The sequence below is a fragment of the Lemur catta genome, chromosome 20, assembly GCF_020740605.2.
Source record: "Lemur catta isolate mLemCat1 chromosome 20, mLemCat1.pri, whole genome shotgun sequence".
NCBI lineage: Eukaryota > Metazoa > Chordata > Mammalia > Primates > Lemuridae > Lemur > Lemur catta.
Window position 1 is genome coordinate 19,053,257 of NC_059147.1, and position 12,449 is coordinate 19,065,705.

Below are 12,449 nucleotides of genomic sequence, written 5' to 3' on the forward strand. Positions count from 1 at the left end.
TTGAGATTTAATTCACATACCACAAATCCACCATGTAAAGTATAAAATTTAGTGTTTTTTTTGTCTATTCACAAAACAGAGCAACCATCAGCACAATAAATTTTAGAACATTTTCATCACTCCCAAAACCCTGAACCCACTAATAGCCACTCCCCATTTTCCCCACCCCATCCCCTCCAGCCCATACCACTAACCTATTTCCTACCCCTATAGATTTGCTTACTTCTGAAATTTCATATACATGGAATTGTAAAATATGTGAATGGCTTCCTTCACTTGGCACAATGTTTTGTAGCATATATCAACACTTAGTTTCTATTTCTATTTATTGCCAAATAATATTCCATTGTATTTATCCATTTACCAATCAATGGAAATGAGGTTGTCTCCATTTTTTGGCTCTAATGAATACTGTGGCTATGCATATGTGTGCACGGGATTTTGTGTGGATGTATGTTTTCATTTCTCTAGGGTATATACCTAGGAATGAATCCTGACAATTATACAGTAATTGTATGTGTAACCATTTGAGGAACTGCCAGACTGCTTTCCAGAGCAGCTGCACCATTTTATATCCCCACCAGCAGTGTATGACGGTTCCAATTTCTCCACATTCTCGCCAACACTTATCATTTCTTTTCATTCTTTCCATTTCTTTGTCCTCACGTGCTAAGGTCTTGTGATATTACTCAGTTCTGTCTTCTGATTTAACTAGTAATCTCTTCCTCAAAGTCCGTTACACTCCTCAGCCTTCCTTAGATGGTTTTCTATTCCAGATACTCTATTTTTCATTTCTGATTCTTTTCCACAATGAGCTTATTCTTATCTCATGGGCATGATTTTATTCCTTTGAGGATATTAATAGTATTCAATTAAAGTCATCTTCTGCTGGCTTTAATAACTTTCCTCTCAGGTGTTCTCATTCATTGGGCTGGTGTTTCTATTTTATGGTGACTTTTACCCCTAGATTGTTTTGGGATTCCTCGATTCTAAGAGATTCTTATCTGTCTGTGAGTGCTGATCTGAGTAGATCTGATTAGAGCAGCCTATCTCAGTTACTGCAGGGGAAGAGATCACATGCTGCCGGGGGAGTCTTCCAGTATCTGTTTGGTGTGTGTGTGTGTGTGTGTGTGTGTGTTTGTGTGTGTTATAAGATACTTTTTTTTTCACTTTAAAACCTTTCTGTTGGTGATTCCATCCCCCATCATAGCTTCAAATTACATCTCCAAATGAATAACTTCCAGATAATATCTTCAGCCCTGACCTCTCCCATGAACTACAGATCTATACATACACCTTTTCTTCAAATGACTCATCTCATTTTGTAATTATACATTCACAGTGCAATTATTTAAGTAATGTCCACCTCTCTCCACTAGACTGTGTGTTCCATGAGAACAGGACTGTGTCTATTTTTGGCCATTACGGTTATCAGCACTTAGTATAGTACATGGCATATATGCTCAATAGATACTTGTTGAACCAATGAATGAATTAGGCAAAATAGCTTATGTGGGAAAGACCCTGTAGTGTATTGGAGCAATGACAGTCATCTTTACTCCTAACACCAGATTCAACCTCAGGGTCAAACCTCCAGAGTTCCAGGGCAACGCCTTTGACATGTAGCTACCTTTGCGGTGTACACTCCCTCCTTGTAGGCGAAGAAATTCAGCTTGTAGTCTTTCTTGGAGCCAGACAGTACATCAATGTAATCAAGGCCCTTCATAGTGATGCTTAGGTCTGGCCGCTCTGGTTTCAGCATTTCCACAATGACTCGGAATCTGGGGGAGCACAGGAGCACATGAAGAGAGGAGAGAGAAAATGAGACCATTTACCCAAAGGACAGAAGAAGGGAAAGTGCTCTGTATACTCTTGATTTGATGGAAAGCACATGCGTCCAGGGTTCTAGTCTTCACTCCGTCGCTAAACAGTAACTGCCACTTATTGACCACCTGTTATGTGCCAGGTATTGAATGAGTGCACTACATATGGTACAGGCATTTAATCCTTGAAATATCTGCAGGAGGTACACGTCACTATTTTCTTCATTTCACCAAATAGAAATAGAAGCCAAGAGAAGGAAGATAACATGCCCAGGTAACATGACTAGTTATTGCCAGAACCAGGATTCAAACTTAGGTCTGGGTCTTTATCTGCTATGGTAAGCATGTGGCCTTCAAGTATGTCGTGCTTTGTCTCCCAGTCTTTGGTTCCTTCTCTATAAAAGAAGGGGACCCGGCTGGTTGGCCTTGAGCTCTTTGCATACTTGCATTCCACTCTACTCCTATTGTGAGTACAAGACCCAAGGGACTTCCTTCTCTGGCTGGTGGCTTAGGTGCTAAGACAGACGATATTCAATAATAACAATGATGGCTACCATTATGACAATAGTAACAGCTAACATTTATTGAACACTTATTTTGTGCCAGGTATCATTCTAGGAGATTTACAACTAACAGCACCAAACAGGAAAATCTCTCCAGAGGCCTAGGGTTTAGGAAATGCCCGGCCATATCAGAGAACTTTCTCTCTGACTCTCTGAAACCCTTAACAGCCTCCAGAGGCCCTGGGCAGAGGAAGGACAAAGCCAGATGGTGGACGTCCTCCTTCCACCTCCCCACCCAGGCCCCTTACCCCACTCCCTCACCTTTGGGGCTTGTTCAGCCAGTTGGTGATTGGCAGGAGCTCAGTGTAGGGTGTCTTACATGGCACTTCACGGTAGATGTTGGCTACAGCTTTGGGGAGCTCGGAAGTCCCATGCAGAACATATAGCCAGCCAGTCCCATCCGGGAGGGGGAAGAAGAGGGTGCCCTATGGGAAGAACTGTGATCAGAATGACACAGACGGCCCTTTATTAGGTAAATACCAGGCACGGTGAAGACATAGGATTAATGAATGCTCTGCAAATAAATGTAACATTTATGGAAATCAGCTTGGTAGTATGTTTCAAGAGTCATAAAAATGTTCATATCTATTTGAATCAGGACTATCCCTGCAGGGAACTTGCTGAAGAAAAATTCCTCCAGAGGAAAAAGTTACATATATGTATTAGAACCACTTATAATATTGATGAAAATTTGGAGATAAACATTCAACAAGGGAATTGTTAAACAAATTATGGGACTCTCATTCAATGAAATATTAGGCAGCCATTAAAAATGGTTATCACAAAGACTAAATAGTTAAATATAATAGAAAAATGCTAGTGATATAATGCAAAGTGAAAACAAATAGAATGCAAAATTGGGTATGCTATGCTGACAGTTATGGGTGTATCTCAATAAGAATTGGTAGTGAAGATAGAAGAAAAAAGTTCATTTTTTTTATAGGGTGGGAGATTATGGCCACTTTTTTTTTTATTTTTATTATTGCAGTCACCATGATGTTATTTATGCAGTTAAGCTAAATATTAATTGCTCGATGCTTGGTCTAGTAGTTCATTGCAGAACTGAGCCCCCAGCTCTAGAATCCCCTGTACGTGAAACATACAAACGAAAAAGGAAGCCGGGGCTTGGTAATCTGCACAATTCCCCATTGTTCCAACATGATCTCTGTATTCCCCCCTTGTTCTAACATTCTGAGCTCTGAGCCCCAAAACCATCTCTAGCCACACAGCTCTTCCCTTCAGGTATTCTAGGAAGCCAGCGGGGAGGCCTCAGCCTACCTGGTGCTTGCGGTTCTCCACATTCATGGTGCGGGGCCTGTAGGTGATCTCGTAGGGCTTGTTTTGCTGATGGGCCTCCAGCGTGATGAACTCAGGTCCCTCCCAGTGCTCGCCCTCAAAGATGGGGTGCAGGTTCCAGGTCTGGTTGGTGCGGTTTGACAGCATGATGGTCTGTGTGTGCTTGGAACGCACCTGGCAGGTGAAATTCACCACCTGGTAGAAAGTAGGTGCCTTGTTTTCCATGGCATCTCCCCCTGGCCTGTCTTCAGGGGCCAGGGATGCAGAATGTGCCAGGGAAGACTAACTTTAACAGTGCTTCCCGTCATGAGTTTCAACGGATCATTTTCTTTTTCCCTCACTCATTCAACATATATTTATTGGTTACTTTCTATGTGCCAGGTACTGTTCTTGGTGGTGGAGATGCAGCGATGAACAAAATAACAAAGTAGGACATGAATATGTGCTCAGGGGAAACACAGAGCAGAGCAGGGGTGCAGGCACGACAGGCTGGGGAGTGGGTTTGAAATATTAAATAGGGTGATCAGGACAGGCCTCACTGAGCATGTGTATTTGATTAAAGACCAAGAAGGATGATGTCAAGGAAGACCTGAACAAGGGCCTCCCAAGCAGAGGAAACATCGGTTGCCAAGTTCCTGGATTTTGACAAATGGCAAATGAGGTCAGTGTGGCAAATGTGAAGTGAACGAAGGGAGATAAAGTGACAGGGAACAGGAAATGGCATGTAGGGCCTTGGAGTCATGGTAGGGACTTTTCTCTTCCTTCTAATGAAACAGGAGGACTTAGAAGAGTTCTGAGGAGAGGAGTGACCTAACAGAGTTGCTCCAGATGCTTAGAGGAGACAGAGGAAGAGAGACCAATTAGAAGACACTTGCAATAGACCAGGTGGGAGATGACAGGGGCTTGGCTGGCACTGGTAGCACTGGGGATGGTGGGAAAAGGAAATATTCCAGTTGTGCTTTGAAGAGCAAATGCGATTTACTGCTGTATGGAATCTCGGGTGTAAGTGGAAGAAGATTAAATAATGACACCCAAGGTTTTAGCCTGAGCAACTAGAAAGAAGGAGATGCCACTTCCTGAGGTGGGGCTGACTGCGGGAGGAGCAGGTTTGGGGGAGAGATCGGGAACTCAGTTTTGTACATGTTAAGCTTGAGATGCTTATTAGTCAAGCAGGAAATGGAATTTACAAACCAGGAGTTCAAGAGAAAGGTCTGGGAGGTAGAGATCTGGGAGCTGTCAGTATAGCAATGTTTTTTGTAAGAGCAAGAAACTGGATGAGGTCAACAAGAAGTGAGTGTATTTATAAAAAAGAAGGAATCTAAGTACTAAGTCCTGACTGGCACACTCCAATCTTAAGAAGACTCAGAAGAGAAGACGAGAAGGAGCCACCAGTGAGATAGGAGGAAACTGGGAGAGGGTGGTGTCCTGGAGCCTGGTGAAGGAAGTGTTTGAAGGAGGATGGCTGGTTCATGGTCAAGTAAGGTGAAGGCTGAGAAATGGCCATTGGGCTTAACAACATGAATTTTGATCCATATTTTGCACTATATACAAAAATTAACTCCAAATAGATTGAAGACATAAATGTAAAACTTGTGTCCAGCATACATAGAGAGGTCTCAAAACTTTAATAAAATTAAAAATAGAAGATTTGAGCAGACTCTTCAACAAAAAAGATACATAGCTGGTTGTTTGGCAAATAGTACCTAAAAAGGTGCTCAATGTTATTAGTCATTAGGGAAATACAAGTTAAAAACCTCAGTGAGAAACCTCTACATACCTATTAGAATGGCTAAAATTTAAAAAACTGACCATATTAAGAGTTGACAAGGATGTGGAGCAAGTGGAGATGTCAGACAAAGTGAGTGTGTAAAGGGACAATTGTGTAAAGGGACACAATCGCTTTGGAAAATAGTTTGACAGTTCTTAAAAAGGTAAACATATACCTACCACATGACCCAGTCATTCCACAACTAAGTATTGACCCAAGAGAAATGAAAGCATATGTTCTGGCTGAGACTTGTACATAAAAGTTCACAGCATACTGTGTGACTCCATTCAAATAACATTCCTGAAATAACATAATTATATAGAGACAGACTGGCCACCAATTCTACCATGAACAATGTAGCCAGTTAACACAGCCGACAGTAGAGTTAGGTGTCTAGTAACGGGGCTAGCAGAGGGTTAACCCCAGGCTGTTTTTATTTCTTAAACCATAGAGAAGGAGAAAGGTGTTGACCTTTTACTCACAGATCTTAGAGTTTGATCTAGGCAGGGATAACAACGGGCTTCCTTGGGAATGTAATGCTTGAGGTGAGAGCTAAAGAGTGAGCAGAAATGAACGAAATGAAGAATATTCCAACAGTGAGAATAGTATATTTACAGGCCTCATGGAGGGAGGGAGCAGGTCTGAATGTCTGATCCGGGTGCTGAAGACTGTTTGGACAGAGCCACTTGTTCCAACGAGGCCCAGCTGAGCTCACCTGCTGGGCTAACCCCTGCCGCTGGCCCACCCTGGGCAGTACCTACTCACATCTTTTGCCACAGGTAGTCCCACGCAGACTCCAGACAGGGTCAGGGTCAGAGGACTGCCCCCCTGGATGAAGCACTGCATGTTTTTATAGAAACTCTCCTTTCCCACCTCGGTGGGACGGTAGGTCACTTTGAAAGAAACCTCCATGCCCGCAGTGATGTAGCCTTCCTCTGGGCTGATGGAGAAATGAGGCTCAAATTTTTTGACATCCCATTTAAACCTTTTCCAAGAAAAAACAAAAAAGCAAGAAAGAGAGTTTACTGATATTCTAAGGATGTCCTTGATGCTACTGAGAACAAGAGACTTTGCCAGAGCTTTAGCTGCATGGTTCACCTGCGTCCTCCCGAGGACCCAGAGGACAAAGGTGTGCCAGACAGCAGGAGCGCTGGTGGATGTGGCCAAGACCGCCCACTGGTGGGCTGGGAAGTGGCTGCACCCGATTACCCCAGAGTGATTACCCGCGGCAGAAGGAACGTGCACGAACATGTATACACACGTGTACCCAGGGTCGCACAGTTAGGAAGTGGCTGGGTGAGGACTGGAACCCTTCTGAAACTGTGGTTTAACCATTTCCTGTACTGCTCCTCAGTTCAGAGCCAGGAGGGTAGCAACCATCCCTTCATGTGAGAGTTGTGCTGGGTTCCTGGTGGCAGCTGGGATCCGATAGCCCTGTGCGGTCATCCCTCTGTGGCTGGGCACTTGGTTCAGGCAGGAGACAGAGGCTGGATGCATGCCTTGGGGTGCTACTTACACTGGGGTCTATGTGAAGGGTGCCCCCTGGGAGTGTGCAGTGAGCAGCCTGCACCGCCGTGTCAGCATGCCCAAGGCTGCCACAGAAATACCTGGGTTCCAGTCCCATCTTTGTCACTTTCTGGTTATGTGATCTTGGGCAAGTCATCTACCCTCTTTGGGCCTCAACTCCATCTGTATCATAGGCACGATACAGTAGCTACCTTAGCGAGTCCTGAGATTATTAAGTGGGACATTATATGCCAGAATGCTCAGCATGGCACCTGCACATAGAAAGTTCTTTCTACATGCATGATTTTGGAAAAGTTACTTAATCTCTTTGTACCTTAGTCTGCTGGTCTGTAAGATACATTGGTAGTAGTAGTATGGGTCGCAGAGAGTTGTTGGGATTAAATGAGGTGAGCTACGTAAAGGGCACACAACAGGCACTGAGCAAATGTTCCCCATCATATTAATTTTAGTAACCACCCTGGTGAGGCCACTGCTGTCACATCTTGAGGGAAGTAGGGGTTGGGGGGATATAGAAGGGAGAGGACAGAAATAAAAAGTGGCTGTACTTGCAAAACAAGTGTCTAGTCCACGGCAGACCCAGGGACAGACATCTCAGCTACGGCCTTGGGGAAGGAGGCACCGCCCCTCTACCTTGCACCTATGTCGCCTGTGTTCAGCATGAGGATGCGACGTGTCGCCTGCGTCTGATACACGACTGGTCCAAAGGGAAGATGGTCCTGGTCCAGGGAGATCTCCAGGGCTTGGCAGCAGCCGCTGAGAAGGAAGAGGGGGCGCAGGAGCCCCATGCATTCCATGAACACTTCCTCAGAGAAGAGCGGCACGCGCTTCTTCGGGGCAAATATGACTTCCACTTTACAAACTTCTTTGGGCTTCAGGGTGATGTTGTGGAAGGGCACCAAGGTGATGACCTGGAGGGAACGACACCCAGACACAGCAGCTGAGGGTGGGGAGTGGGGGTAAGGCCTCTATTCCCTGGGGTCTTGCTGCTGGGGCTGGAAGAGGGGCCAGATCTCGCTTCTGCTCTCGTCCCAGCTGTGTGAGCTTTGGTGAGTTATTTAAACTTTCTGACTTACTCTATGGTGAAGATTAAGATCGTCTGTATAAGATATAGGGCACATAACAGGCATTCAGTAAATGGCAACTCCCTCTCCTGCCCCTTTCCTAACTCCTTTTGGGCATTGCATCCTTCCTGGTTCCTCCCTGCAGAGGAAACAGTACCTAGAAACAGGAAACACTCAGAGCGCCAGTGTTTGTCAAGGAACACGCCCTGCATCGGATTTCCCTGTGTGATCATTAAGGTGCAGATTCCTGGGCCCTGCCTCGGGCCCACTGAACCAGAATCTCCTGGGGAGAAACTGGAACCTGCATGTTCAAAAGTTCCACAGGTGACTCATGTGTTCCGAAGTTTGAGCATCACTGCACAGATTTATTTGGCTTCCTCTTTCCCTTAGTCCTGGCCGGAATCAATCTGCATCAGCGCTGGGGAAGCCAACTCCCCTTGCAGCCCTGAGCAGTCACCAGCAAGCGGGCTGTGGCCGCAGGGAGTGGGATGATGGGCGAGGAGCTACAACAGGGAAGTGATCTTAGGGATGCCTCAGGGTGCTGGTGCCAGCACGGGTCCCTGTGGCAGCTTTAGTCCGACCGCCTAGGGAGGCAGATTTGGTACGGCCAAACCTTTAGGGGAGCTGAGGGCTTTAATGTGGATTAACGAGGGAAGGGAAGCAACAAGTCTTCCCTCCTCGTCTGGATGGTGACGTGGGCAGTGTGGGGTCCTGGGACGAGATGCTCACTGGGTGTCTGGCCTTGGCTGGCCTCTCACAGCCGATTTCTCTGTACCCTGCCATCTCCAGATGGTCCCCACTGCTCCTTCCACACTGAATCCCATCTAGTTTTCCAAAAGCACTGACCCCTTTGAGCACATACACCTTTGCTCACCAGGAACGCCCCTTCCCAACCTGCCCGCGGGGAGACAGCTCTTCACCCTGTAAGACGCAGCACAGGCCTCCCTCCGCCCTCAGGTCTTCCCCAGCCCCTGGGGCCTCCTCGGAGCAGACCTGCTCCCAGTGCACACCCTGCCGCGGCAGTTCCTCTGCCGTCCTGGGACCCCCCGAGACTGGGAACTCCACCAGACCAAGGTCTGTGTCATAGTCACCTTCTTATTCCCGGCACCTCGCAGTATTTACTGAGTAAACGTAAGAAGGAACCGCACGAAGGAATGGCTACAGTCCACTCTCGGAATCAAACACACTGGTCCACTTGCAAAGGGCCCCGCAGATACTGCTGGCCATAAGCTGGGCAGTGGCAGCCAGGACCGTGTGCAGGGAACCTGCAGGAGTGGCCTCAGCAACCAGCAGGCTTTTCTCCCACTGCCGACGGGAGCACAAAGTGGCGCGACCTTCCGGGGGCAGACTGGCAATGCGTATCGAAACACACCGCCCCTTTTGACCCAAGATGCCCACTTCTAACTAGGCGTGTACATCATACGGACTCATGGATGCGCGCAAAGGCTGAGTTACCTGGATGAAACAGTGTTGCTTGTAACAGCAAAGTTAGAAACACCTCAAATGAGCAGAAACAGAGGACTGGTCCATGTACATAATGGAGGTGTAAATGACCAGGTGATATTGAATGACATGGAAAATGAAATGAGAACATAAAATGAAAACAACACTGTTTTTGTGAAAATGAAGAGAGACAGAGCACGTGGAAAGCTCACAGGATGGTCTGGCACGTCATAGGTGGGCAGGAAATGTGAGCTGCTCGTGCTGCCAGCGTGGCCATCCTTAGCATCAGGAGGCATGAAGAGGCCCCTAGGTCCCCCTGGGCACCAACCTTGGGTTCCTGGAGCTCTGGAATCGAGAACATAACTGAATGGTTGAATGTGAGCTGGGCGAGGCTGTTGTTTATGATGGAGACCGTTTTTTTCACAACTTGTCCTGGCAGGATGGCTCCCAACTTCACAACCCTGTTGGCTGGATCTAGGACTGAAATCTGTGGGACGAGGAGGAAAGGAGGAGGAAGGGTTCATGAGTTACTGAGAAAAATAAGTGTTATGAATCACCTTCCCCGGGGAGGCAAGAGTGGTTCCCTTTCCTTTAGTGACCTAACTTCTTCATACTGGATGGGCATTCACCTACTTGACAAACACTACGTGAATCAAATGCCCACTAAGCTACTCACCCACAGTTACATAATTACAACTGGGTTAAAAGATAGGAAGGAAAAGCTCAGGGCACCTGCAGAGCACAGCATAGGGGCTGAAACTAGACGCGGGCTCGGGGAGGCCTGTCTGAGGATGGCGTGTTCACACCGAGAGCTCAGGAAAGGCAGGATCCAGGCAGCTTGAGTCCGGCTGGCCGTGGGGTTGGGGACACTCTAAGGAGAGGAGACAGCCAGCAGCAAGGCCCTGAGCTGGAGGGAGTGGCCCTGGCAAGGCCTATGGCTGGGAGCTGGGACCCGAGAAGATGCGTTTGGAGGTGGGCAGGTCTTGTAAGGCCTTGTAGGCCACTGCTGGGTGGGAAGGAGGAGACTGGGCTTTACTCTGGGAGAAATGGAAAGTCAGTGAAGCATGGGGTGAACTGGTCACACGTGTGCTTGTGAGAGTGCGCTGGCTCGCTCCTTCACGGAGAACGGACTGAAAGGGCGAGAGAGCAAGCACGAGGAGGGCGAGGCGATGATGGTCTAGGCTAGAATGGCAGCCGTAGTGGTGGAGAGAAGTAGAGACACTCTGAAGCCTCAGCTAAGGCACTGACGAAAATGGGGGTCTGCGTCAGCCAAGGCCGGGCTGAGCCACAGTGAGCAACACCCACTGGTCACTGTTGTTCGATCAGTCACTAAGCTGCACCCCTCCCTACAACTAGCTTTAAATCCAGCCCACATGCTTCCATTTTGTCTAAAAAGGCAAGAGAGTGTCTCCCTTACAACCATGAGGTCCTGGAGGTCTGAGAACATGTTTAAGTCACCTCTGGATCTACCCAAAGTGCCCAGCACACAAGGGGTGCTCAGTGAACAAATAAGCAAATGAACGAATACATGGGATCAGAAGAGACCGTCTCTGGTTTGGGTGTAGACACCCCAGCTGGCAATGTCCTGTTGCTCCCATGGCTTGAGGAGAGGGCTGCCACGAATACAGCCATCCATTTTCCCTGGGTTGCTGAAATACCCCATGCATTTTGAGAGTCTCTGTCTATTAAAATAGAAAAACTCCCAACAAGCCCTTAAATGTTTGTCAGACACTGGGAAGAAAGGGATGAGGAGCAGGGCATGACCATTCCCTTTCTATCCGGAGCGCCTGGGTAGAAGGAGTGCCCTTAACCAAATATAATCCTGGGGTCTGGGGCTGGCTGGAGAAGGTTAATCAGTGGGGTGTCAAGGGAGGATGTTCCATAACTGAAATGCATGTCTGTGTACATTGCTTGAAAGTGTCGTCTATTAAACCTAAAAACAAGTCCCAACGGAAAGGACGCACTTGGGGTGCTGCGTCTGACATGCTCAATTTCTCCAAGGAAAAGAATGTTTCTCCAGTGCCTGTGATTGCCTGTATCATTCCATATGGTAAAGTTTGGTATGGAATAGGACCTAGGAATCAATGGGTCTGATGTGACAATGCACCCCTTTGTGTTATTAGGTGCATCATCTGCCCTCGGACAGAGCAGCTTGGGGCAGAGATGTGGAGGGAGAGGAAGGGTGTGGGGCCCAGGTGGGCACAGGAGGCTGGGAAGGGTGGGAAGGGTGGGAAGGAGGGTGCCAAGCCCGAGGGTCTCCCTGTCTCTTACCTTCATTTCCGTGCCCTTCCCTTTGATTTCGACTGTTTGTTGTGAGAGCCCATTGATCTCAAAGGGGATGAGTTCTCGATAGTTGATGCTTTCTCGAGGATAAAAGATGATTGGAATCTCCAGTGTCTTTCCTGGCTTTATCACCTCAAGACGGAAGTTAACCTCGAGGTGAGTGGTGCTGGTGTACAGGCAATCTATGCTGGAGAAAATCCAGACAGGCTGTGTAAGCTCTGAGTCTGAGAAGGTTGACCCAGAGGGCTGGAGGCTGTCCCCTTGCCTCTCTGGGCTGGGCATGATGGACTTCCCGCCCTGCTGTCCTGGAGTCATAGAAGTTATTTTAGAGCTGGAAGGGACCTTGGCAGTGTCCCAGCCCACGCTCTCCTAGGCACAGCCAAGTTATATACCCCAAATCCCATCCTGAGATCCTGGCAGAACTGGGCCTCCAGTTCAAAGGCTCATGACACTTTTCCCAGTGCTCTTTACTCTCGTCCTCAACTTCCTGATGATGCATCTTATGGTTTTGTACCCTCTCATAACAAAGAAGTGCTTCCAGAAGTGACAGGGTGCTAAAGCACAGTGGAGAGGAGTATGTGTGCGGGAGCCACACAGACAGGAGGAGCTGGAGCCAGGCTCCATCACTAACTAGCTACATGATCTTGGAAAAATTACTTAGCCCATCTGGGTCTCTGTTTCCTTA

The 12,449-nt window shown here is 47.6% G+C and overlaps 1 protein-coding gene across 1 annotated transcript in view; it reads right to left on the reverse strand.

Moving 5' to 3' along the window:
- Positions 1-12,449, reverse strand: part of HYDIN (HYDIN axonemal central pair apparatus protein) — a 296,336-nt gene that overhangs the window by 9,435 nt on the left and 274,452 nt on the right. Inside the window, exons 77-83 of the mRNA XM_045534000.1 lie at positions 11,753-11,951; positions 9,810-9,968; positions 7,608-7,885; positions 6,216-6,435; positions 3,665-3,877; positions 2,648-2,811; positions 1,631-1,781 (exon numbers count right to left, since the gene is read on the reverse strand). Coding sequence (XP_045389956.1) covers positions 1,631-1,781; positions 2,648-2,811; positions 3,665-3,877; positions 6,216-6,435; positions 7,608-7,885; positions 9,810-9,968; positions 11,753-11,951 — 1,384 coding nt within the window. The remainder of the gene's footprint in view (positions 1-1,630; positions 1,782-2,647; positions 2,812-3,664; positions 3,878-6,215; positions 6,436-7,607; positions 7,886-9,809; positions 9,969-11,752; positions 11,952-12,449) is intronic.